The 24317-nt window shown below is 41.8% G+C and overlaps 1 protein-coding gene across 5 annotated transcripts; it reads left to right on the forward strand.

Moving 5' to 3' along the window:
• The first annotated feature begins 1861 nt into the window (after nt 1–1861).
• Nucleotides 1862–23581, forward strand: LOC120028734 (mitogen-activated protein kinase kinase kinase kinase 5-like). Of its 5 annotated transcripts, XM_038973959.1 has the most exons (32): nt 1862–2087; nt 2202–2314; nt 8930–8987; nt 9891–9981; nt 10156–10220; nt 10992–11047; nt 11177–11224; nt 11522–11564; nt 11675–11747; nt 11856–11987; nt 12352–12414; nt 12552–12633; nt 13759–13875; nt 14073–14154; nt 14292–14344; nt 14799–14860; nt 15032–15076; nt 15194–15214; nt 18580–18625; nt 19337–19496; nt 19699–19799; nt 19948–19989; nt 20302–20457; nt 20702–20762; nt 20930–21032; nt 21297–21355; nt 21559–21662; nt 21930–22107; nt 22236–22304; nt 22468–22560; nt 22692–22815; nt 22908–23581. In XM_038973959.1, exons 1-32 carry the CDS (start codon nt 2024–2026, stop codon nt 23002–23004), a joined length of 2661 nt encoding a protein of 886 aa, XP_038829887.1. In that variant the 5' UTR covers nt 1862–2023; the 3' UTR covers nt 23005–23581. The 5 variants fall into 5 exon arrangements, with proteins under 5 accessions (XP_038829887.1, XP_038829888.1, XP_038829889.1 ...); XM_038973960.1 differs by lacking the exon at nt 15032–15076; XM_038973961.1 differs by lacking the exon at nt 11856–11987.
• Nucleotides 23582–24317: the final 736 nt, after the last annotated feature.

The following is a 24317-nucleotide window of genomic DNA, read 5'->3' on the forward strand; positions in this document are numbered from 1 at the left end:
TATTATGCGTGGGAATACTTGGGAAAAGATTTCCAAAATGTAAATCATTTGGAGGTGATTTCCTGATGTTTTTACAGTATTTTATGTCCAACAATGAACATTTGAAAAAATACAAATGTGTATTTATTTTTGCTCAGAAAACCGCGGGTCGCCAGTTGGGGAACACTGTGCTAGTGCATGTGGTATGTGATATAGCCTGTGCCTAATACAACAGTAATCTCTTTTTCAGTGGTGATGTGTGGTTTCTAGGGGACTGCACAAGTGCAAGACATTACTTTCTTTTATCGCCAAACCTTTAAATGACATAGGCATCGACTTATCTTTCTGCCTTATCTCTCTGCCTTGAAACTCCATTATAAAGTGACATTTCTATTATCAGTTAGTGCACACTGTCATATGCATATCACAACTAACGCCAAATAGTCTCATTTCAAACCTGATCATCAGCCGTACTATCCCATAGGCCTTAATTGCCCTTTCATTATTTTAATGAAGGTTATCTGTGGTTGCTTGCTATATGCCTATGTCAAACACCAGTGGGTGTTTGTGTGCTATGGCCTTTGACAGACACACTTTGGGCTTTCTTGTATGCTCAGACACGCACACACACTTTCACACTCATCATCATACGCTGCTGCTACTCTGTTCTTTATTTTACTCATATTATGATCTATCCTGATGCATAGTCACTTAACCCTGCCTTTATGTACATATCTACCTCAAATACCCTGCACAGTGATCTGGTACTGGTACTCCCTGTATATAGTTCCACAGTGATCTGGTACTGGTACTCCCTGTATATAGTTCCACAGTGATCTGGTACTGGTACTCCCTGTATATAGCTCCACAGTGATCTGGTACTGGTACTCCCTGTATATAGCTCCACAGTGATCTGGTACTGGTACTCCCTGTATATAGCTCCACAGTGATCTGGTACTGGTACTCCCTGTATATAGCTCCACGTTGATCTGGTACTGGTACTTCCTGTATATAGCTCCACAGTGATCTGGTACTGGTACTCTGTATATAGCTCCACAGTGATCTGGTACTGGTACTCCCTGTATATAGCTCCACAGTGATCTGGTACTGGTACTTCCTGTATATAGCTCCACAGTGATCTGGTACTGGTACTTCCTGTATATAGCTCCATTCTTGTGTATTTTATTCCTCTTGTGTTAATTATTATTAGTTTTAACTCTGCATAGTTGGGGAGGGCTCGTAACTAAGCATTTCACGGTCAAGTCTACACCCGTTGTATTTGGTGCATGTGACAACATTTGATTTGACAATATCATGCTATATAGCCTGCTGTCATTCTAACAACAGTATATGCATATTATTGTACAATGTTTTTAGTGCTCTCAGCAGGTCCAGAAAAGGTTTTCTCTTTTGTTTTCTTACTAATTTCTTATCACCAATACTGGAGCAATGTGATGCCTTTGACTTATGTCCTTTGGTAGTCAGTGAGTCAGAGAATTCAATAAATTAAGTATGCGTCAGAATGTTTTTTTCAAGTTTCCTCATTGGAAGTAATATTTTAGATAATGAACGCTACCACTCTGAAGCATGGTAAATAATGGTTTAATGTTTAACACTATTCTTGTTTCTCATGTGGATCGACATGCTACTGTTGCTCTACAGGAAGTCAGGCCATTATAAATGGCTCCAAACGAGAGCAGTGTTGCAGATTTGTAGCTCACACCTCTGCAGGCTTGCCCAAGTGACAAGAAAGAACCCACACAGAAAACCGAGTAGCGCAGCTGCACGCACGCACGCACGCACACACCGCACACACACACACACACACACACACACACACACACACACACACACACACACACACACACACACACACACACACACACACACACACACACACAGACAAATAATGTAAAAATACCAATGGGGAAACTAAGTCTCATTCCCTCTCTCTCTCTCTCTGACTCTCTCTCTTTCTCTCTTTCATACACTCATACCTTCACAGACATACACCCAACAGGAAATAAAACCAGAGTAAATGTAAATGAGCTTCACTGAGCATGCAACAGAGAGAGAAGAAAGAGACCAGAGGGACGGGGGTCTAAGTGGTGAGTGAAGAAGGAAGGTGAGAGAGAGTGTGGTGTGGTGTTTGTTCGCCTCAGCAGGAACAGCAGTCAGTGGAGGGAGTTTGCGTCTGTGTGTGTGTTTGTGCCATGCCCCAGGAGTAATGGACTCCCAGAACCGGGCTGCACTGGACATCTCCACCCGGAATCCCCAGGAGGACTTTGAGATTCTGCTCCGGGTCGGTGGAGGCACCTATGGCGAAGTTTACAAGGTCAGAGATTAAAACAACTCACAGCCAGGACATTTTCAGAGAGTTTTATGCTACCTTGTTGTTGTGCTTTTAACTTTTTTGTCATGCTTCTAATGGTGGCATGTGTTTCGAATGTCAATAGTCTGATTAACAGTAACATTTTCCATTTAAGATTGTATTTGTGGGGGCAGGCAATGGTTTGATTTCATGTAGGCCTAAATCATGTCTCAAGTAAATTAACCCTGTTGGATTATTTCATTCACATTCTCAGGGAATTTAGACTTCGGTTTTTTTGTAATTCCTGTTAAGTGGTTTTAGAAAAATATAATTTAGATTAACTTTTTTCATATACAGGTTTCCTTTGTCTCTTCATCTTTCACTTTTGGTTAATGAATATGGCCCTTTATATTACAAAAGTGTATTACATTAAAGCACACTTGTATCACTCTTGCTTTATCTCAGTTCTGTGGAATATGTTTCCTCAAATAGTGAAAGATTGGCTCATAGCTCACCAGGGAATAGAGGTTGATCTATGTTGTCTTTCTTGAGGTAACTGAGTCCTATACTCTTACCACGAGGTCAGTTGTGTTTACCCCTCACAGCTCAACCCCAGCCAGTTACACTGGGGCTTTGTATGTAGCAGTTTTGTTCATGGGCAGAATGTCTTCTCAGTCAGTAACTGTGTTGGAACAAGACAAATTGTCACTGCTCTGGAGAATTCACTGTCCTAAAGACACATTTATTGTGACCACATTAGATACACAATGTGTTAACCTTGAATCAGGATAGGTGCGTAAAGGATGTGACCATGAAGTGAGTTGGAACATCACATCCATTAAAACAAATACAGGAGCTTAATCATTGATATGCATGGATGTTGGGTCGCAATATAAAACTGTATCCTGCAGTAACACTTGTTTTCTACAAGTTGCAAGGACACATTCTATCTCTGAGTAAGTCATATTGTCGCCTGTCACAGAACTTTGCAGAAATGCAGTGTGCTTTGCACCTGTTTGAACACCACATGATGAGTGTGCTATTCAGCACCAGCCATGATCATTTCATTCAGTTGCTATGTGCCTTCTCTGTGTTGGACGCTAATGCTACAGTATAGCATGAATTCAATGTGAAGCACACCGTTTTAACTTTTATTCCATAAGGAACATTTGGTGCAAATTGTGTATCTTATGTGGAATGTATACCCCTTTCCAGGATCCTACAATGTCAATAATGGTATTGTAGAAAAATGACAAAGATTTTACAATATCATGAATGGCCTTACTGAACGAGCATTAGCAGAGTATGCCAGCTGCTATGTTTAGGGGCTTGCCCACTGTACATGTGACTGATGCAAAGTATGAGGGATATGGAGCGCACTTCCTCTCCAGAGAGAAACGGAGGCCATCGATAGATTCTGCTCTATTTTCACAGTACTTTGCATTTTTTCAACAACTTATGGTAGCAATGTCTGCAAACAGTTTTTTCTGCAAAGTGAATAAATACACATTCAAAGCATTGAAGCCACAAGGGCTTTCACAATAATACACTCCCCCACAGGCACATACACACAAGCCGACACATACACACACATAGACACACACACACAAACACACAGGCACACACACACTTATCCACTCTCTAAGGCCTATGTGTTGATTCAACAAGCAGACTGAACACTGATGGAGACCTGCAGATGCGGCAGTTTGCTTACCCACAGTGTCAAGGAAACAGAGTGAGCATTTTTTATTTTTTTATTTTACCTTTATTTAACTAGCATGTGGGGGAGAGGAAGAACATGTTTGGTTTGCATGCTGTCTACGTTAAGTGTCTGGAGGGGCTGGGGTGGGGGCGGTCAAGGAAACAAAAATAACACCAGAAAAATACCTGGACTTCTGCCAATGTTTGTCAATGTCTCATATGTTCATTATCGTGGCAAGTTGTTCTTGTTGGGCAACAATATGAAGCTCAGTAATTGAAAGAGCTGTGGGGTTTTATGTGTTGGTAACTTTGTATTTCTGCTTCGGCACACTGTTCTATGAAAGTAGAATACTTTTTTGGGTACACATTTAGCTAAGACTCTTGTTTCAACTTCAACTCCTATCCTCTATCTAGGTTAAATCCATTTGAATTCAATCACTTTTTAATAGCACCCCTTTTGATTTGAACTAAACCTTCCAAACATACAGTATTTGCCCATTGTAGAAGTCGTCATAAAAGTGACTTTTTGGACCTGAATGCCAAAACATTCAAGAAATAAAGGTGCTCAAAGTTGACCTATTTTGTATACCCCACCATACCACGAGACAGTGATCACTGGAAAAGATAAACAGTTGAGATTGATTTAATTTAAAAGCTTACAAACAGGTTTTGTCAAAAGGTTTTATAATTCCTTGAAAAAACAGTTTTTTTATAACAATTTCATATTTTGATAACCTTAAATGTAAATTTAAAGGTTATCTAAAAACACGTAAATCTTTTTTTTCTTCTCATATTTGCATATGTTGTAGCTTAGACCCTATTTTACATCATCTGAGGGTTTGTGTTGTGTCCGCCATCAGTTGAGGCACAACATGCTCTTGAAAAGAGGGTAGGTGTCATGTTTTGGCTGATAAATGTACTAAAATGGGAATAAAATAGAAATGGTACCACAAAGATGGTTGGAGGTCCACACATCATAGAATGTTGACGTTTTTGGTAATATCTGTTGTTTTAAATAATTACGTCAATCCTCCATAGGAAAGTATTGAAATCCTAGAAATATAGATGATAGAATAGACATTTAAGTTGACATTCGACGGTGGGTGGATCGGCGGCCATCTTTGTGGTAGTAATTAGAAGTAGAAATGTAAATTCTATTTAAATGTCAATGGTGTACCAGCTAAATTGCAGTGGTCTGAAGGGGTAGGTCCATTCTATGAAAAAAAAATTAAATGATTGAAATAATACCCACCCTGTATTCAAGAGCATTTTGTTTCTCAACCGATGGTGGGCTCAACACAAAAACCTCAGATGATGTAAGGTAGGGTCTAAGCTACTACATATGGAAATATGAAACAAATCTGAGTTCACGTGTTTTTCAATAATTGACACTAAACGAAAATTTGTCATAATCTTCATTTAAAAAATATTTTCCAAGAAGTTCTAAAATAGTTTGACAACCTTGTTAGTAAGCTTTTAAATTATATCAAATTCCACCGTTTATCTTTTCCAGTGATGAAGACATGGATGACTCATAGTATGGTAGGGTATGCTACATTTGAGCACCTCTATCTCCTGAATGTTTTGGAATTCAGGTCCAAAAAGTCACTTTCTGACCACTTCTTCCATGGGCAAACATGTATGGATACTTTCAAAAAGTGGTTGAATTCAAATGGATTTACCCTCTATGGAAGTAGACTTGTTTTGTTTGTAAGCAGGGATCCTACTGATGTGACATTCAGAAGAACTACTTACACAATCTCAAGTTCTCGATGCAATAGAATTTATCCCACAGGCTCAAATGCATTGACTCATCATGTACCAAACTAAGAAGGACAGGATAAGGTTGAGTTTCAGTCCGAGCCACAATACTTATAATTCTGAAAACAGTGGGTTACTGTAATGTGTCTCTGCCAATAAAATGCACTGACATGCTGTGCCAGGTGCAATATTTGACAACAGGCCAGAAAGTGGAAATAAAGAAGTGAGAGAGTCATTGGTATTTATAGTATCTACACTTCACAAGAAATAGTGTGTGTGTGTGTGTGTGTGTGTGTGTGTGTGTGTGTGTGTGTGTGTGTGTGTGTGTGTGTGTGTGTACGTGTGTGGACTTGTGTGGACGTGTTTAACTAGACTTGTAGAAGTCCCCACAAGAATAGTAAACTAATTTTTTTTTTAACCAACTGGGGACATTTTGTTGGTCCCCACAAGGTCAAATGCTATTTCTAGGAAGTTGAGGGTTAACGTTAGAATTAGTGTTAGTGTTAGAATTAGGTTTAGGGTTAGGGTTAGGAGCTAGGGTTAGTTTTAGAGTTAGGAGCTAGGGTTAAGGTTTTTGGGTTAAGGTTAGGGTTAGGGGTTAATGAAAATAGGATTTTGAATGGGACTGAATTGTATGTCCCCACAAGGTTAGCTGCTCAAGACTTACACTGTAATGGTAAATGGTGACAGGTGACCTTCAAGAGTGTCCCTATGTTTGAACTTTTTGAACTCATAACATAACTTCCTCCCAGTGGTACTTCACAAAGTAGAACTGTAGATGACCTCTTACTTTTTGTTTGGCCAATTTTTTTCTCCCTTACTCTTTCCCAAAGTTTTCAGAGTTAAAGAGATAAATCACAAATCAGTCTAACCTATACACACATACACACACACACAAACTCCTTCGCCCAAAACATCTTCTGCATTCGCCTATTTTTATAGATTTAATTTGAGGGATCATAAGTCACTCATCATTATCGACTGCTGTGCTTCTTAAGACATTTGTCACTTCATCCTCTATGAGTATAAGAGCTGGTGAGTGTCTGCATCTGTGTGGTGTCAATCTGTCAATAATGTCAGTGACGTCACCATGGAAACGGCCTGACTTCGATCACAATGTTTCCAGTGGTCTGTGAGAGGAGCACTGTTTGTTTTGTGGCTTTCCTTCAGTGACCATCTCTCTCCACTCAACCCAGCCCCCCGCCAGCTAACCCCACCCTATTGTCTGCCTACTTTCCACTGTGCACACACAGGGGCTACATTTGAAGTCGGAAGTTTACATACACTTAGGTTGGAGTCATTAAAACTCGTTTTTCAACCACTCCACAAATTTCTTGTTAACAAACTATAGTTTTGGCAACTTGTTTAGGACATCTACTTTGTGCATGACACAAGTCATTTTTCCAACAATTGTTTACAGACAGATTATAATTCACTGTATCACAATTCCAGTGGGTCAGAATTTTATATACACTACGTTGACTGTGCCTTTAAACAGCTTGGAAAAATCCAGAAAATGATGTCATGGCTTTAGAAGCTTCTGATAGGCTAATTGACATAATTTGAGTCAATTGGATGTATTTCAAGCCTTCCTTCAAACTCAGTGCCTCTTTGCTTGACATCATGGGAAAATCAAAAGAAATCAGCCAAGACCTCCACAAGTCTGGTTCATCCTTGTGAGCAATTTCCAAACGCCTGAAGGTACCACGTTCATCTGTACAAACAATAGTACGCAAGTATAAACACCATGGGACCACGCAGCCATCATACCGCTCAGGAAGGAGACGCGTTCTGTCTCCTTGAGATGAACGTACTTTGGTGCGAAAAGTGCAAATCAATCCCAGAACAACAGCAAAGGATCTTGTGAAGATGCTGGAGGAAACAGGTACAAAAGTATCTATATCCACAGTAAAACGAGTCCTATATCGACATAACATGAAAGGCCGCTCAGCAAGGAAGAAGCCACTGCTCCAAAACCACCATAAAAAAGCCAGACTACGGTTTGCAACTGCACATGGGGACAAAGATCATACTTTTTGCAGAAATGTCCTCTGGTCTGATGAAACAAAAATAGAACTGTTTGGCCATAATGACCATTGCTATGTTTGGAGGAAAAGGGAGGATGCTTGCAAGCCGAGGAACACCATCCCAACCGTGAAGCACGGGGATGGCAACATCATGTTGTGGGGGTGCTTTGCTGCAGGAGGGACTGGTGCACTTCACAAAATAGATGGCATCATGAGGTGGGAAAATTATGTGGATATATTGAATCAACATCTCAAGACATCAGTCAGGAAGTTAAAGCTTGGTCGCAAATGGGTCTTCCCATTTGTTGTGGCAAAATGGCTTAAGGACAACAAAGTCAAGGTATTGGAGTGGCCATCACTAAGCCCTGACCTCAATCCTATAGAAAATTTGTGGGCAGAACTGAAAAAGTGTGTGCGAACAAGGAGGCCTACAATCCTGACTCAGTTACACCAGCTCTGTCAGGAGGAATGGGCCAAAATTCACCCAACTTATTGTGGGAAGCTTGTGGAAGGCTACCTGAAACGGTTGACCCAAGTTAAACAATTTAAAGGCAATGCTCCCAAATACTAATTGAGTGTATGTAACTTCTGACCCACTGAGAATGTGATGAAAGAAATAAAAGCTGAAATAAATAATTCTCTCTACTATTATTCTGACATTTCACATTCTTAAAATAGTGGTGATCCTAACTGACCTAAGACAGGGCATTTTTACTAGGATTAAATGTCAGTAATTATGAAAAAATTTGTTTAAATGTATTTGGCTAAGGTGTATGTAAACTTCTGACTTCAACTGTATGTTTAGTGTTGTTGTGTCAACCAACAAACAGGGTCTCACATTGGTGTTCTCTAGTATATGTCGGGTGTGTGATTGGGCAATGCAGAAGTAAATAGGACAGTCTGGACAGTCCTGGTAGGTGTTTCCTCACAGCAGACCACAGATCTTTTTAGCACAGTAAACAAAACAGTGAACACCACAGTAAAGCTACACCATATCAACTCTCAACAGATAATGAACACAGTTTTTCAAATGAAAGCAATTGCCACATAAACTCATAGACCCAACATGATCTGTCCTGAGGTCAGTGAATCAGGTTATACTCCCCTTCCATAACAAGTCCACTGACTGATGCAGCTGTCTGTTACTCAGGCTCGGAACAAGCAGAACGGGGAGCTGGCGGCCATCAAGGTCATCAAGATGGAGCCAGGTAAAAGAACCTCTCTCTGTTACTACAGATACTAGAGACCACACATGGGCTCAAATCAATTATTTATATATACACTAGATGACTGATATGGGGCGCTGTGTTGACATGCCTCCATCTTGGTACTCCTCCACCGTTGTAAAAAACGTTTTGGAATCTATACAAATGCATGTATTAATGTCTACATTATTTTTTGCCATGTTTATTCTATTACAGACACCTTAATGCATACTTTAAATTAAAGTATGTGAGCTAAACATACACATTAAAAAATATCTATATATTTTTTATCCTTAAAGTATGATTTTTTGAGATTACTAATGTTACTGTCCCCACTACAACAACAACAAAATACTTAAATACATGTAATTTTGTCCATGAAACATTTAATTGAAATACTGTAGAATTCCATTCATTCCTATGGAGAACAGCTCCTACTGGGGAGTGCCAAGATGGCCGACCGGTGGCTTCGAAGCCTCTCAATGGCCAATGCAAAGCATCAGCAATCCAGGGTTTATATACATCATTGGTTCAAATACTATTTCATACCTTTCAAATACTTGCAGCGTTTGCTTTAACCTGTCTGGAGTGCCAGGTGGATGGAGTTTGGTCATTCTAGACATTTGTATTGGTTCCATCACAACAGGCACGCTTAATTGAGCACAAATATAGTATTTGAAATTATTTCAAGTAGTATTTGAATCCAGGTCTGAAAGAAACAAACCTTTCAATCCACATTGGTATCAGATTTCCAAGGTAATGCCGTTGTCAAATGTTACCGTTCCACAAAAATAATTGGTTACAAACCAAGATGATGTTGTGGTGCTATATTGTGACATCATCTGGCATCCATATACATTGCAGTGTGGAACATGGTATAAAATGATATGACATTTTCCCACACAGATGAGGACTTCTCAGTAATCCAGCAGGAGATCGTCATAGTGAAGAGCTGCAAGCACCGCAACATTGTGGCCTACTATGGCAGCTATATACGGTGAGTGGGCACTGAGCAGGCCCTGCCACACACAGCCACATATCATAGTCTAGTTGGAATGGGATGATATAGACTAATTGGGAATATTATCAGTTGTGATCATAATAAAGTTACTGGGAGTATAAACCTTTAATATGACAGATGTGTGTGTGTGACATGCGTGTGTGTTTCCAGGGCCAACACGCTGTCGATCTGCATGGAGTTCTGTGGAGGAGGCTCTCTCCAGGATGTCTACCATGGTGTGTGTGTGTGTGTGTATGTGTGTGTGCGTGCGTGCGTGTGTGTCAGCTTAGGTTGATTTGTGATGTATTAACTGAGAAAACTCTGAGGAGGAAGGTGAAATTGTTAGACTAACAAAAGGTGAGAGGTGATTTACAGTATGTGTGGATGAAAGAGACATAAAGCTGTTTGATCAGGCTTTGACTACAGATCAGTCTCACAACCAGCAGGGTTTACTCTGTGAAGTACCTCTGGCAGGAAGTTTTGTCACGTTAGCATGTGCACAAAGTTCAAACACAGCAACACTCTTAAAGGTCACCTACACTCTTGTAAAAAAAGGTGCTATCTATAACCTAAAAGGGTTCTTCAACTGTCCCGTTAGGAGAACCTTTTGAAGACTCTTTTGGGCTCCATGTAGAACCCTTTCTACAGAGAGTTCTACATGGAACCAAAAAGGGTTATCCTATGAGGACAGCCGAAGATCCTTTTTGGAACACTTTTTTCTAAGAGTGTATCACCATTTACCATTACGCTGCAAAACCCCTCCGCCCAAAACATCTTCTGCATTCGCCTATTTTCATAGATTTAATTTGAGTGATCATAAGTTACTCATTATCGACTGCTGTGCTTCTTAAGACATTTGTCACATCGTCCTCTAGAGTAATGTGTGTGTGTGTGTGTGTCTGTGTGGGTGTGGGTATGTCGGTGAACTGGAGCAGATTACGATCTACAACTGTGACAGAGTTTATAAAACAGTGTCCTACTTCACACCCTCTCTTCTCTCCCTCTAGTGACCGGACCTCTCTCTGAGCTTCAGATTGCATTTGTCTGCAGGGAGATGTTGCAGGTTAGACCACTCATATCACACATTACAATATAGCATGGATAACATGTCACTTGGCTGTTTTAGGTAATAGTTTTGATATCTCCAGCTTTGATATCAACACGTAACAGTGTACTAACTGTCTACCTGCAGGGTCTGGATTACTTACATGGCCAGAAGAAGATTCACAGAGATATAAAGGTGAAATGACCAGGGTTGACTCCCTAATCTACTAGGATGAGTTATGCCTCTATAACGGTTATGAATGGCCCATAGGGGCAGGAGCCTATCTCCTGTTTCAGTAGCATGAGGAAACTTGATGTACTAGTACAGCTCCTAGACAGGACGCTAGTCTGTCGCTATGGGCCGTTCTGGCTCAGACAAGGCTTGCTTTAAATTATGATGCAATGTTTGTTATGTTTTCATGCTGTCCAGACAGCATATACTGTACATATTGCTCTGTCGTGATCGCTTTTGTCTCTTCTTCCTGTTGTCCAGGGTGCCAACATCCTCCTTAATGACCAAGGAGAGGTGAAGCTAGGTTTGTGACTGTGAAGCCCTAATACACTCATCAGGAAGTAAATAATGACACTGAAATCATAGATTTTTGTCCTCACATTAAATAAGTGACGTATTTATCTGGCTGTTTAGCGGACTTTGGGATTTCGGCACAGATCACGGCTACTCTGGCACGGCGGATGTCCTTCATCGGGACTCCTTACTGGTGAGGTTGAAGGTCAAATGAGTCCCCTCCCTTTGGCTCTTCTTGACCATCTGATGTCAGATGGTCTTGATGTTGATGGTAGTGGTTGCGGTTGCCCGTGTCTTCCAGGATGGCGCCAGAGGTGGCTGCCGTGGCGATAAAGGGGGGTTACAATGAACTGTGTGACGTGTGGTCTGTAGGAATCACTGCTATCGAGCTGGCTGAGCTGCAGCCCCCATTGTTCGATGTGCACCCACTACGGTAATCACACACACACAAACACAAACACACACAAATCATTCCTCTCACAGACACACACACATGCACACACACACACACACACCCAACATTCCTTCTTACATTCACACTCCCCGCAGAAAGAATCAAGACGTTCCTCTTTCTACACCCCCTCATGTTCCAGTTGTATGTACATTCATGCATGCCGTTTACGCACATGCCATTTACCCACTTTTTTACATTTCATTTCACCTTTATTTATACAGGTAAGTCAATTAAGAACTAATTCTTAGTTAAAATGTCGACCTGTGACGACACACACACACATACACCCACAGACAGACAGACAGACACACAAACCTCACATCAAAGTCTTGTCTTTTCTCAGGGTGCTGTTCCTCATGTCCAAAAGTGGCTACCAACCTCCTAAACTAAAGGAAAAGGCCAAATGGTATGCAGTAAAACCATTACTATCCACCTGAGCTGTGGCAATGATACCTGTATTCTTTAATTCCGTCAATTAATCTACAGTCTGTAATATGCTGTTGGTTAAAACAACAGTGTTTTCTTCCACCACTTTCATGTTAGGTCCTCGATTTTCTATAACTTTGTCAAGGCAATGCTGATCAGGAACACTAAGAAGAGACCCAGTGCCTCAAAGATGCTGACAGTGAGTAAACCTCAAGAAACTCAGAGAATATCTCTCTTCTCTGCTAGATCTCACTCACTCACCCACCGGTCCTCTTTCTCCTTCCCTCACTTTCTTCAAATGCACTAGCTACAGTAGTGAAAGATCACAGGAGTGCAGCAGAGTAGTCTGTCTGACCTGTACAACAGAGAAGGGGTGAGAAAGGCAGAATCCATCCTGTCTGACTGTTCCCACCCCCTACAACATGAGTTCCAGGTCCTACCCTCTGGCTCCCAGTGTAGATTCCCCACTGTTAAGTCTAACAGGTACAGGCACTCCTTCACCCGTATAGCCATTGCCCTTTTCAATACAGGGAAGAGAAGGAGGTAGGCTAGGGATGATGATGATGTTGAGGATGACGACCGTAATATGTTGTTGATGATGGTGGTGTTGACGCTGATGATGTTGTTTTTTGTTTTTGTCGGCACGTTGTTGATATGTTGTTGACTAGATGATCTGAAAATGCACTGAGCACTTTACTCATTAGGTGACTTTGGCTTGCTATACTTTTGTGCTGCTGCTAATGTCAGTCACTAGTAGGCCTATTGTATACACTCAGTATACCAAACATTAAGAATATGGTATTGATATTGAGTTGCACCCCCTTTTGCGCTCAGAACAGCCTCAATTATTCAGGGAAAGGTGTCGAAAGAGTTCCACAGGGATGCTGGCCCATGTCGACTCCAATGCTTCCCACAGTTGTGTCAAGTTGGCTGGATGTCCTTTGGGTGGTGGACCATTCCTGAAACACACCGGAAACTGTTGAACGTGAAAAACCCAGCAGCGTTGCAGTTCATGCCACAAGGCCTAAAAATCCTTCTTTAACCTGTCTCCTCCCCTTCATCTACACTGATTGAAGTGGATTTAACAATTGACATCAATAAGGGATCATAGCTTTCACTTGGATTCACCTGGTCAGCCTATGTACACTCAGTGTATGTGTCTATTGATGGCTGCCCTATGACTTCATGTACTAGCCCACAAATAAAGTTGAAACTTGAGCTCATCTATTCATCTCTTGTAATCACTGTACGCCTTTTTCTCTCCTTGATTTCCCTCTCTTTCTCTCTCTGTCTCTCTCTGTCTCTCTCTCTCTAATTCCTGCAGCACCTGTTTCTGACCCAGCCGTGTCTGAGACAGGATCTGATCTTGGATCTGCTGGAGAAGCTGCATCACCCTGAGAAACTGAAGCCCTCGCTGCCATCTGAGGAGGAGGACGTGGAGGTCAGAGCATCACACACATACCCTCCACAATCAAACACACACACACACAAACACACACTGTAATATCATATAGTAATATACCTTGTATACACAATACACATTAATGATACACATCAATAAACATGATCACACATTGTAAAAGACATGTAAAATGTAAGAATGCAGTACTCATGGCTATATGGTGATATCTCCTATAGGTTGTGGTACCCGGCTCCCTGAGAAGGATTTACTCCATTAACAGACACAACCAGGCAGAGAGAACCAACTCTGACATCAGCTGTGAGATATATATATATAATTATTTATTTTTTCCTTTGTGAACCTGTCCAGGAAATGTAATCGGTTGTATAGATGTGCGACTAATCACTGGATTTGTGTGTGTGTGTGTGTGTGTGTGTGTGTGTGTGTGTTATCAGTGGAGCAGCTCTACACCAGGAGGCCAGTAAAGACAGCCTCACCAGAAGCAATGGTAAGTGTGTGTGTGTATGAGTATGTGTGGGCAGTGGTGGAAAAAGTACTCAGTTGTCATACTTGAGTAAAGGTATAGATACCTTAATAGAAAGTTACTCAAGTAAAAGTGAAAGTCAGCCAGTAAAATACTACTCGACTTAAGTAGTACTTTAAAGTATTTTTTACTTAATACTTTGCATAAAAAAACATGAGCTGGCGCACACCCAGAATAATGGTTTGTGTCGAGGTGCTGACTAACGGCGAATAAACTATAAACTATCAAAATAAAGGAGATATTATACATGGAGTGTGTGACTTTCTTTATTTTGATAGTTTATACTTAATACTTTACACCACTGTACCTGTGGTGGTATCCATGCCTGTGCATCACTGTGCTTCCTAGTGTGGATACAAATGTATGCCTGCGTATCTTATTGATCAGAGTCTTCTGTCATTGTCTTTCTGTACTTCAGGTACGGTCTACAGTGCAGTGGCACACACTGGGATCCACTGGCAGCGACAAGAACCTAATCAGGTATGGGGATTACTGCTCAGCAAACCAATAACACACTGACTGACGGCTCCATCATCTCCAAGTCTTCCACTTACAGGACAAATTATCCAATGAGTAATGAGGAGACCACTATTGACTACCGATCTTATCCGGCACTGTGTTGATCTCCTTCCCTTTCTCTCTTCCCCATAGAGACCAATGCATGGACTCAGATGATGACTATGATGACGTGGACATGTAATCATAACGCACACTTGACTATTCATTCATTAGTTTATTGAAATATCTTCAGTTGTACATTTATCTGAGCTGTTTGACAACCCTCTCTCCCTTCTCTCTATCTTCTTTCCACAGTCCGACCATCTGCACCAGAAGGTAAGCAAGCCTACTGAGACATACTTCACCCATTCACTCTCATCTGTATTTCTGAGCCCATATTCATGGATCAGCACCACCTCTCTTATCCATTATGATAAAACTGATCCTAGATTAGCACTCCTACTCTGAGACACTTAGTGAATACAGGTCCAGATGTACACTCTTAGAAAGAAGGGTTCCAAAAGGGTTCTTCGGCTCTCCCCAATGGATAACCCTTTTTGTAAAGGGTTCTAGGTTGAACCAAAAAGGGTTCTTCAAAGGGTTCTCCTATGACAAATAACCTTTTTTTTCCTGTGTGTACTGTATTTCTCGGGTTGGGATGGAGTGGATGGACTTGGTTAGGTTCTGAACAAATGGAGTAAAAACTCACAGACAACTAGTAAAAAGCTCAAACCAAGTTTATTCACCCACTGGGTCAAACAGCTGTCTTATACACATGTCACGCTTCACATATCACTGTTGTTGACAACACACATAACCAAAATGATTCACAATTGTCACACATAATCTGTCACAGTTCCCCGCCCCAATAGGGCATAAACCAACCTCTCTCCTTATTGCTACTGCTAAGACACACAAATCATGTTCAAACAACGTTTGAATATATTGGATGGGGCTCTCATCCAGAACTTATAGGCAACCTTTTATCACCATCCACATTCCCACTCACTGACCATGTTTCATCAGCACAGATATTCTCAGATATCTCATATTCTCCATCGTATGCACTTCTGTCCTTTGTCCTTCTACATGGGCTACTTCTCTACAACCTTTCGTACTAGTACACAAGCATGACAATTTATCCATACACACGCACACTCTACGGCCTCACGGCCACCACGGCTGGGACTTTCGTCCCAACTACGGATCTTGCAGGGGAACAACCCCACTAGGGACCTATCCTACACGGAACCTACCCTACACTGTAGTGTCACCCACGAATCTCGCAGAGAACCAGCTCCACTCGGGACCTATCCTTACGGAACCTACCCTACACTGTAGTGTCACCCACGGATCTCGCAGAGAACCAGCTCCACTCGGGACCTATCCTTACGGAACCTACCCTACACTGTAGTGTCACCCACGGATCTTGCAGAGAACCAGCTCCACTCGGGACCTATCCTTACGGAACCTACCCTACACTGTAGTGTCATCCACAGATCTCGCAGAGAACCAGCTCCACTCGGGACCTATCCTTACGTAACCTACCCTACACCAAATATTTACGACTGGTGCCTACTGAATAAACATTTACACAATGAGCCTACTGAATAAACTCAGGCTTTCTAGGTCCGTATCCTATAATTGGTTCAGCCTACGACTCTCATCTTCCCAAGATGTCAGAATGAATGGTAAGAGGTATAGGAACTGTGCCTACCTTGTTTTTAGTGCCGGCTCCTGTTTCACTGATTCGGACTCTCTAGTTCGACTGTAAATCGTGGTGAATCCTGCCGACAACGCCAACTGTTATGTTCTAAACAAACAGAGTAAAAACTCACGGACAACTAGTAAAAAGCTCAAACCAAGTTTATTCACCCACTGAGTCAAACAGCTGTAAAGACATGATTACACAAGCACATATATTTATACCCCCCTACTAGGAGTCAACTCCTTGCACATCTAGACAGCCAATACATCTCTATTGCCAGTCAGTGTTATGAAATGTGATATTTTAATTGTATATAACTGCCTTAATGTTGCTGGACCCCAGGAAGAGTAGCTGCTGGGGATCCTTAATAAATACAAATACAAATGGGACAAAATAGACGGGGTTGGCTTAGAGTGTTGACAACGTAAACTATATTTTAGTCTCCAAATGTTTATTGAAAACATAAATACATTTGCACAATGAGCACTTGATGTCTCTCAAATACATCGTTACAGTTGTTGGTTAGCTAGCTAGCGAATTTTTGCCAACCCTTAGGAAAAAAGATTGTGGTCAGAGTGCAGTATAACTGCAGTACGCTACAAATACTGTGTCCAAAATAACACTGTTTTCTTTTGCAGTGTAATTGCAGTTACAGTACAGTATTACTGCAGTTCAACTGCAGTACACTGCAGTACACTGCAGTTATTCTGCAATTACTGCGTCCAAAATATCACAGTGGACTGCAGTTACTGCACTTTTATTGCAGTTCCAAAACTGCAATCTTTTTTGTGCTGGATATTAGTATAGACATGTCGTCAGTCAAAACACCTCAAAACAAGACATGGTATCAATAACAAGATACAAAGAGCTGAAATGAGCCGCCTACGATTCCCCACATGGCAGCTTCTTGTAATTGTTGCTAGCTAGCTGACCGTTCAGAATGATAACAACGCCCACCTTCTGGACACATTGATGCTCACATCATTTTCATGACATTGTCAGCCGACCCGTCTATATAACAGAGCTAACAGAGCTAACAGACCCGTCTATATAACAGAGCTAACAGACCCGTCTATATAACAGAGCTAACAGACCCGTCTATATAACAGAGCTAACAGACCCGTCTATATAACAGAGCTAACAGACCCGTCTATATAACAGAGCTAACAGACCCGTCTATATAACAGAGCTAACAGACCCGTCTATATAACAGAGCTAACAGACCCGTCTATATAACAGAGCTAACAGACCTGTCTATATAACAGAGCTAACAGAGCCGTCTATATAACAGAGCTAACAGAGCCGTCTATATAACAGAGCTAACAGACCCGTCTATATAACAGAGCTAACAGACCCGTCTATATAACAGAGCTAACAGACCCGTCTATATAACAGAGCTAACAGAGCTAACAGACCCGTCTATATAACAGAGCTAACAGAGCTAACAGACCCGTCTATATAACAGAGCTAACAGACCCGTCTATATAACAGAGCTAACAGAGTTAACAGACCCGTCTATATAACAGAGCTAACAGAGCTAACAGACCCGTCTATATAACAGAGCTAACAGAGCCGTCTATATAACAGAGCTAACAGACCCGTCTATATAACAGAGCCGTCTATATAACAGAGCTAACAGACCCGTCTATATAACAGAGCTAACAGAGCTAACAGACCCGTCTATATAACAGAGCTAACAGAGCTAACAGACCCGTCTATATAACAGAGCTAACAGAGCTAACAGACCCGTCTATATAACAGAGCTAACAGGGCTAACAGAGCTAACAGACCCGTCTATATAACAGAGCTAACAGAGCTAACAGACCCGTCTATATAACAGAGCTAACAGAGCTAACAGAGCTAACAGACCCGTCTATATAACAGAGCTAACAGACCCGTCTATATAACAGAGCTTCATGGGAAAAGAGATCTGAAGATTTGGATGAAAACAACAATCTGAAACACTGAACTATTTCTGTTTCTCCCTGAACAGTGTAACAATCCCACTAGATGACATCCCACCCCCACTCCCTCCTAAGGTAAACAAACACTACATTTTCTAAACTATGGCCATTCGTTACCTCTACATATCCCATGTGTCTATGAATATGGTGTGGACATAGCCTACAGCATAAAGTTGATAAAAGTCATATTTCCAGTGCTTGACCTCATATGCCTACGCAGTGGTGGAAAAAGTACCCCATTGTCATACTTGAGTAAAAGTAAAGATACCTTAATAGAAAATGACTCAAGTATAAGTCACCCGGTAAAATACTACTTAAGTAAAAGTCAAAGTATTTGGTTTTAAATATACTTAAGTATCAAACGTAAAAGTATAAATCATTTAAAATTCCTTATATTAAGCAAACGAGACAGCACCATTTTCATGTTTTTTGTTTTTTTTTACAGATAGCCAAGGGCACACTCCAACACTCAGACATAATTTACAAACGAATAATTTGTGTTTAGTGAGTCCGCTAGATCAGAGGCAGTAGAGATGACCAGGGATGTTCTCTTGATAAGTGTGTGAATTGGACCATTTTCCTGTCCTGCTAAGCATTCAAAATGTAACTTTTGGGAGTCAGGGAAAATGTATGGAGCAAAACGTTTTTTAGGAATGTAGTGAAGTAAAAGTAAAAGTTGGCCAAAATATAAATAGTAAAGTATTGTACAGACACCCCCAAAAAACTACATAAGTAGTACTTTAAAGTATTTTTACTTAAGTACTTTACACCACTGTGCCCACGCAGCCCAAAGTTTGTCCCAGTTCAGAGGAGATTGTGACAGGAGAGGACGAACATGGCCGGACACTTCACTCCCTCTACGCCCCCTCGCCCCTCCTCCGGACCTTTAGTGCCACCCACACACGCCCCGTCCCCCGTCCGCGCTCCCGGCGAAACGTCAACTCCGGTGAGTGTCAGCTCCACTCTTATCCCTATTTGTTACCTACAGTTACCGTTATAGGATCTTCATTTGATAGCCCTGTTGTCCCTTCTGAATTGTATACTGTACCATATACAGTGAATGACCTTTGACCTATGACATTTACCCTGAAGCACATCTTCTCCATGCTCTCTAATGTACAGTAACAACATGATTGTGTCCCCTGTAGACCCTGTTTCCTACCCATTACACATAACAGACAGACCAGCGGACCTCCAACCACCTGAGCTGCCCCCCAAGAAAGACAGGAGAAGGAGACAGCCCCCCCAGGTATGGATGGGACCAGGAATTAAAACACCATTTCATTTTTCCTTCTGAGAGGAGGACCAGGAAAACGCATCACTTGTTGGCTCGCAGAAATGTGGATAAACTGATTCCAATATGCATGTTTAGAGTATGTGTCTGTTTTCTATTACAGGATCCAGTTGAATGTGCCAGCCCTGTGCTGAAGAAACCTCCAGTAAGTTTGTCCACCAGTCTCACGAGTATGTCGCTCTACATCTTACGACAGTTACTGTAACTCTGTATTGATGCACTGAGACTTACTCACACCCTTACCTGGAACACTATACACACACTACGAACAATGACAGTGACTTCTGGGCCCATATTTATAAAGCATCTCAGAGTAGCAGTGCTGATCTAGGATCAGTTTAGTTTTGTTTATCATAATGAGTCAGATGATATGGACACGGGGTAACTGATCCTAGATCAGCTCTCCTACACTGAAACAGTTTATGAATATGGGTCCTGTTCTCCACCTCGTCTCTAGGTGTACTTTAAGAAAGTATTCCATGGCTGTCCGTTGAAAGTGAATTGTTCAACGTCGTGGGACCATCCGACAACTAAAGACCACCACCTGATCTTGGGAGCAGACGAGGGGATCTACAGCCTCAACCTGAACAGCTCAGAGGCCACTATGGAGCTGGTGAGAATCTGCTCTAATGTCTTTCTATGTCTGCAGTGAGGCTAGATCTGGTCCCCTGTTGAACGTGTCCTAACGCCCTGAACCAGAGCTACAGTGAAATTAAGCTCATGCTACAGTATGACTGTACAATTCAGTAAAATGGATGTTATAGCTGCAGTATTGCATTTTGCTTTGATATTGTTTGTAATCTCTACCTAACTTGAAAACCCTTGAAATGTTCTCATTGCCCGAATCTCTCCTGCAGCTCTATCCAGGAAAGTGCAGCTGGGTTTACACAATTAGTAATGTCCTCATGTCAATATCAGGTGAGATTTGCAAGCCATAGACATGCTACAACACTAACATCTGTCAAATAAATAGACTGAAATATGTGTGTGTGTGTATATGTGTGTGTGTGTGTGTGTGTGTGTGTGTGTGTGTGTGTGTGTGTGTGTGTGTGTGTGTGTGTGTGTGTGTGTGTTTTCGTCCACAGGTAAGTCATCCCAGCTCCATTCTCACTTACTGAAGGAGCTGTGTGAGCAGGCCCGAAAGGAGCAGCGAATGGTGGCCTTGCCAACCCACAGACTATTGCCTAGGTAACCCTACAACTCATTGCCATATGCTAGTGCTGGGTCTTATTCATCAGTGAACACCGTAGCAAAGCCTTTCCCAACAGAAAAGCAAAACAAGCATTTCTTATTCTTATTTCTTATTAAGTTCAGTAGTAGTCCCACCCGTTCCGGCCCGTTTCCTTCCGCTTCGTTCCTAGTGAATACAACCCTGGTGTTTGTTGATTATAACAATGTATCCCCCTGTAGTTAATATTACGTATCAACATACATTTTCTTTCTTATTTGCAGGAAGTTTGCGGTGTCATGTAAGATACCGGACACCAAAGGCTGCAAGATCTGCTCAGTGGGTGAGAAAAGACAAGTTGAGAAGTTCTGTTTAGCTTGATAAAAAAAGGGTTCAGGCGGTTTAGTCACTGAACTTTAGTTGTAGTATTGTGCTTGTAAGACGAGTGGGTTTGAAGTCAAAGTTGATTTAGATCAATGTGTCTGCTAAATGACTGTTATACTAGAATGCTGAGGTCCTCTTCTGTCCCCCCCTTGCTCCGTGCAGCCAGTAACGTGCAGCAGGGCTGTGTGTTCCTGTGCTGTGCCCTGGAGACCAGTGTGGTGCTCCTGCAGTGGTACGAGCCCATGCATAAGTTCATGCTCATCAAGGTGAGTACACACAGGATCCCACAGCATCCCTTCTCACCATCCTGCTGCCCACTGTCTTCCTGGGTCCTTCAGTAGGGCACATCATAGCAAAACAGTTTGCAAAAGATCTTATCGGATAAGTTCAGATAATTGTTCCCTGTTTCACACCGTTTCAAATCGTTTTCTCCCTACTAGAGACAACCCTGTAGTCACGTCTACTGTCACAGCTGACAGACCCTGACTACTTCCCTGACTACTTCGCTGACTATGTGTATTTGTCCCCTGCAGCACTTTGACTTCCCCCTGCCCAGTCCCCTGCATGTGTTTGAGATGATGGTGACACCGCAGCAGGAGTACCCTCTAGTGTGTATTAGGGTACACAAGGGTCCCAGTCCTGAGCAGCCCATTAAACTGGACAACATGAACCTCAACTCCAACACCTCTTGGTTCACCAACACTGGCTTAGGTACTATGAACTGAACACATCCCAGAGCATGCTTGTTTCTATGAACATACAGTTCAATGGAATTGTGAGCTTTGTTCTTAGTTTGGACAATCTTACAGTTGTGTTGTAACTGTGTGTTTGTGTTCCAGAGAGCCGGTGTCCTGACACAGTGCAGGTGAACCAGCTGGACTGTAACACTCTGCTGGTGCTCATTGACAGTAAGTCATGTTGTTAACATCACCATCCTCAGGAAGAGTAGGCTAGTTACACACCAAGTCTGTTTTAACCCCTGAATGACAGTGTCTCTATCAATCTATATGAGGAAAATGAAATGTGTAGGAAGGGCTAATGTGTGTGTGTACCTCTCTCGCCTTTGAATAGATTCAGTACATATTGTGGACCTGGAGGGGGTGCAGAGGAGCCACCGGATAATTCAAGGCGAGACCACTTTCACTTTTGATGTGGAAGCTGTAGGTAAGAAGGGGAGGAGTAGAGGAGCATGGTCATCATGATAAATCATTGTGAGGTTTGAGGGGTGTGGGTATTGGGAGACGGAGGACCTAATGCGTATTCTCTCCGTCTGTCCGTCTGTCTGTCTGGTTCAGTGTATTTTGAGAACACTCTGCTGGCTGTGTGGCGTCATGGCTGGCAGAGGAGAGGAGAGGGCCCAGACATACTGCAGGAGATCACAGACCCCAAGAAGACCTTCCGTCTAGTGGGATCAGACCGGTATGTGTGCCTGTATACTTCCATGGGATACACACTCACACACACAATCAAGTAAATATAGTTTTGATTAACACATTAATAACCCCCTGCAGGATAGTTGTCATGGAGACACGGCAGAGTGAGGACAATTCGGGGCTCTGTAACCTGTACATCCTGGAGATTGCGGAGAACTATGTCCCAGTACCTTGAGAACTCTAGCACATGGGACCAATCTCAAGGTAGCACCACTGCAAACACTCCAAGCAGCAGCCATGGCACTGTGTCCATGCCCAACAACACTGCTGTGCTGCTGGTTTAAAGGAGCACAGACAGAATTCATCCCTCACAATCTAGGAGCAGATGGAGCGCTTCCACTGCCAGCCCACACAGGCAGTGTGCCCAGACACACATGTGCATTCATTCCTCCACAAATACCTATTTATCCTGTAACAGTACTACAGTACTTGACCTCTGCTGCAACCTGGTCTCAGAGCATTTCGTATTATTCTATATGTGAATCAGATTATTCTGTATGTGAATCAGAGACTCTCCGTTTGGTATGATATGTTATGTTTCGTAATGTATGTATTCATTTATGGATTTCCATCACCCATTTCATATGTTACGAATTACAATTCATATTATATGTTATGAATTTCCAAATGTATAATGTGTTACGAATTTGCGAAAATGTACAATATGTAACGCATTTGCAAAATGTATGATATGTTACGAATTCTAGCTAGGTGGCGAACATTAGCTAGCTTGCTAACATTAGCTAGGCTAGGGGTTAGGGTTAAGGTTAGGGTTAAGTTTAAGAGTTAGGTTAAAGGGTTAAGGTTAGGGTTATGGGAATGGTTAGCTAATGTGCTAAATGGTTGCAAAGTAGCTAAAAAGTAGTAAATCGTTGAAAAGTTGCTAATTAGCTAAAATGACGAAGTTGTCTGTGATGATATTTGAAATAGCAACCTTTGGGTTGATAGATGTTTGCGTTATAAGCCTACCCATCCACCCCACTTTCATTTTTGCCTTATGTAACAATCTGTTTTACGTAACCATACCAAACGTAACATGGCATACTAATTTGAGTGTCCCGGAATTAAGTTTACTATGTTACGTCTACTCTGAGACCAAACTGTATTTTTTCATCCTCAGGCTCACAGACACATACGGGCTCACAGACACACTTCACATCACAATCTATTCAAATAAATGGGGAACATTACCCAATAAAGATCTTCCAAGTCTGATTTTTCTTTTCATAATACTGTAATGTCAACAAGTGGCCAAATGGTTTCACAGTGCATGAAAGTGTTTTTGGAGTGCCATAAAGTTTAATTGCCCATATACACTATTCTGAATGGAGCTCCCATCTCTCTGAGGTCTGCGCAGACTGCACTGAAGGCCTCCTTCAATTTGTGAGTTGTCCTGATAATCTTATCAGGAGGTTGCTGCAAACTGATGAAAAACCTAGTGAAAACCCTAATTTTAAGTTGAATATTATCTGCTAGTTCATGATGGTC

This window comes from Salvelinus namaycush, chromosome 34 (assembly GCF_016432855.1).
Source record: "Salvelinus namaycush isolate Seneca chromosome 34, SaNama_1.0, whole genome shotgun sequence".
In the NCBI taxonomy this organism is placed as follows: domain Eukaryota; kingdom Metazoa; phylum Chordata; class Actinopteri; order Salmoniformes; family Salmonidae; genus Salvelinus; species Salvelinus namaycush.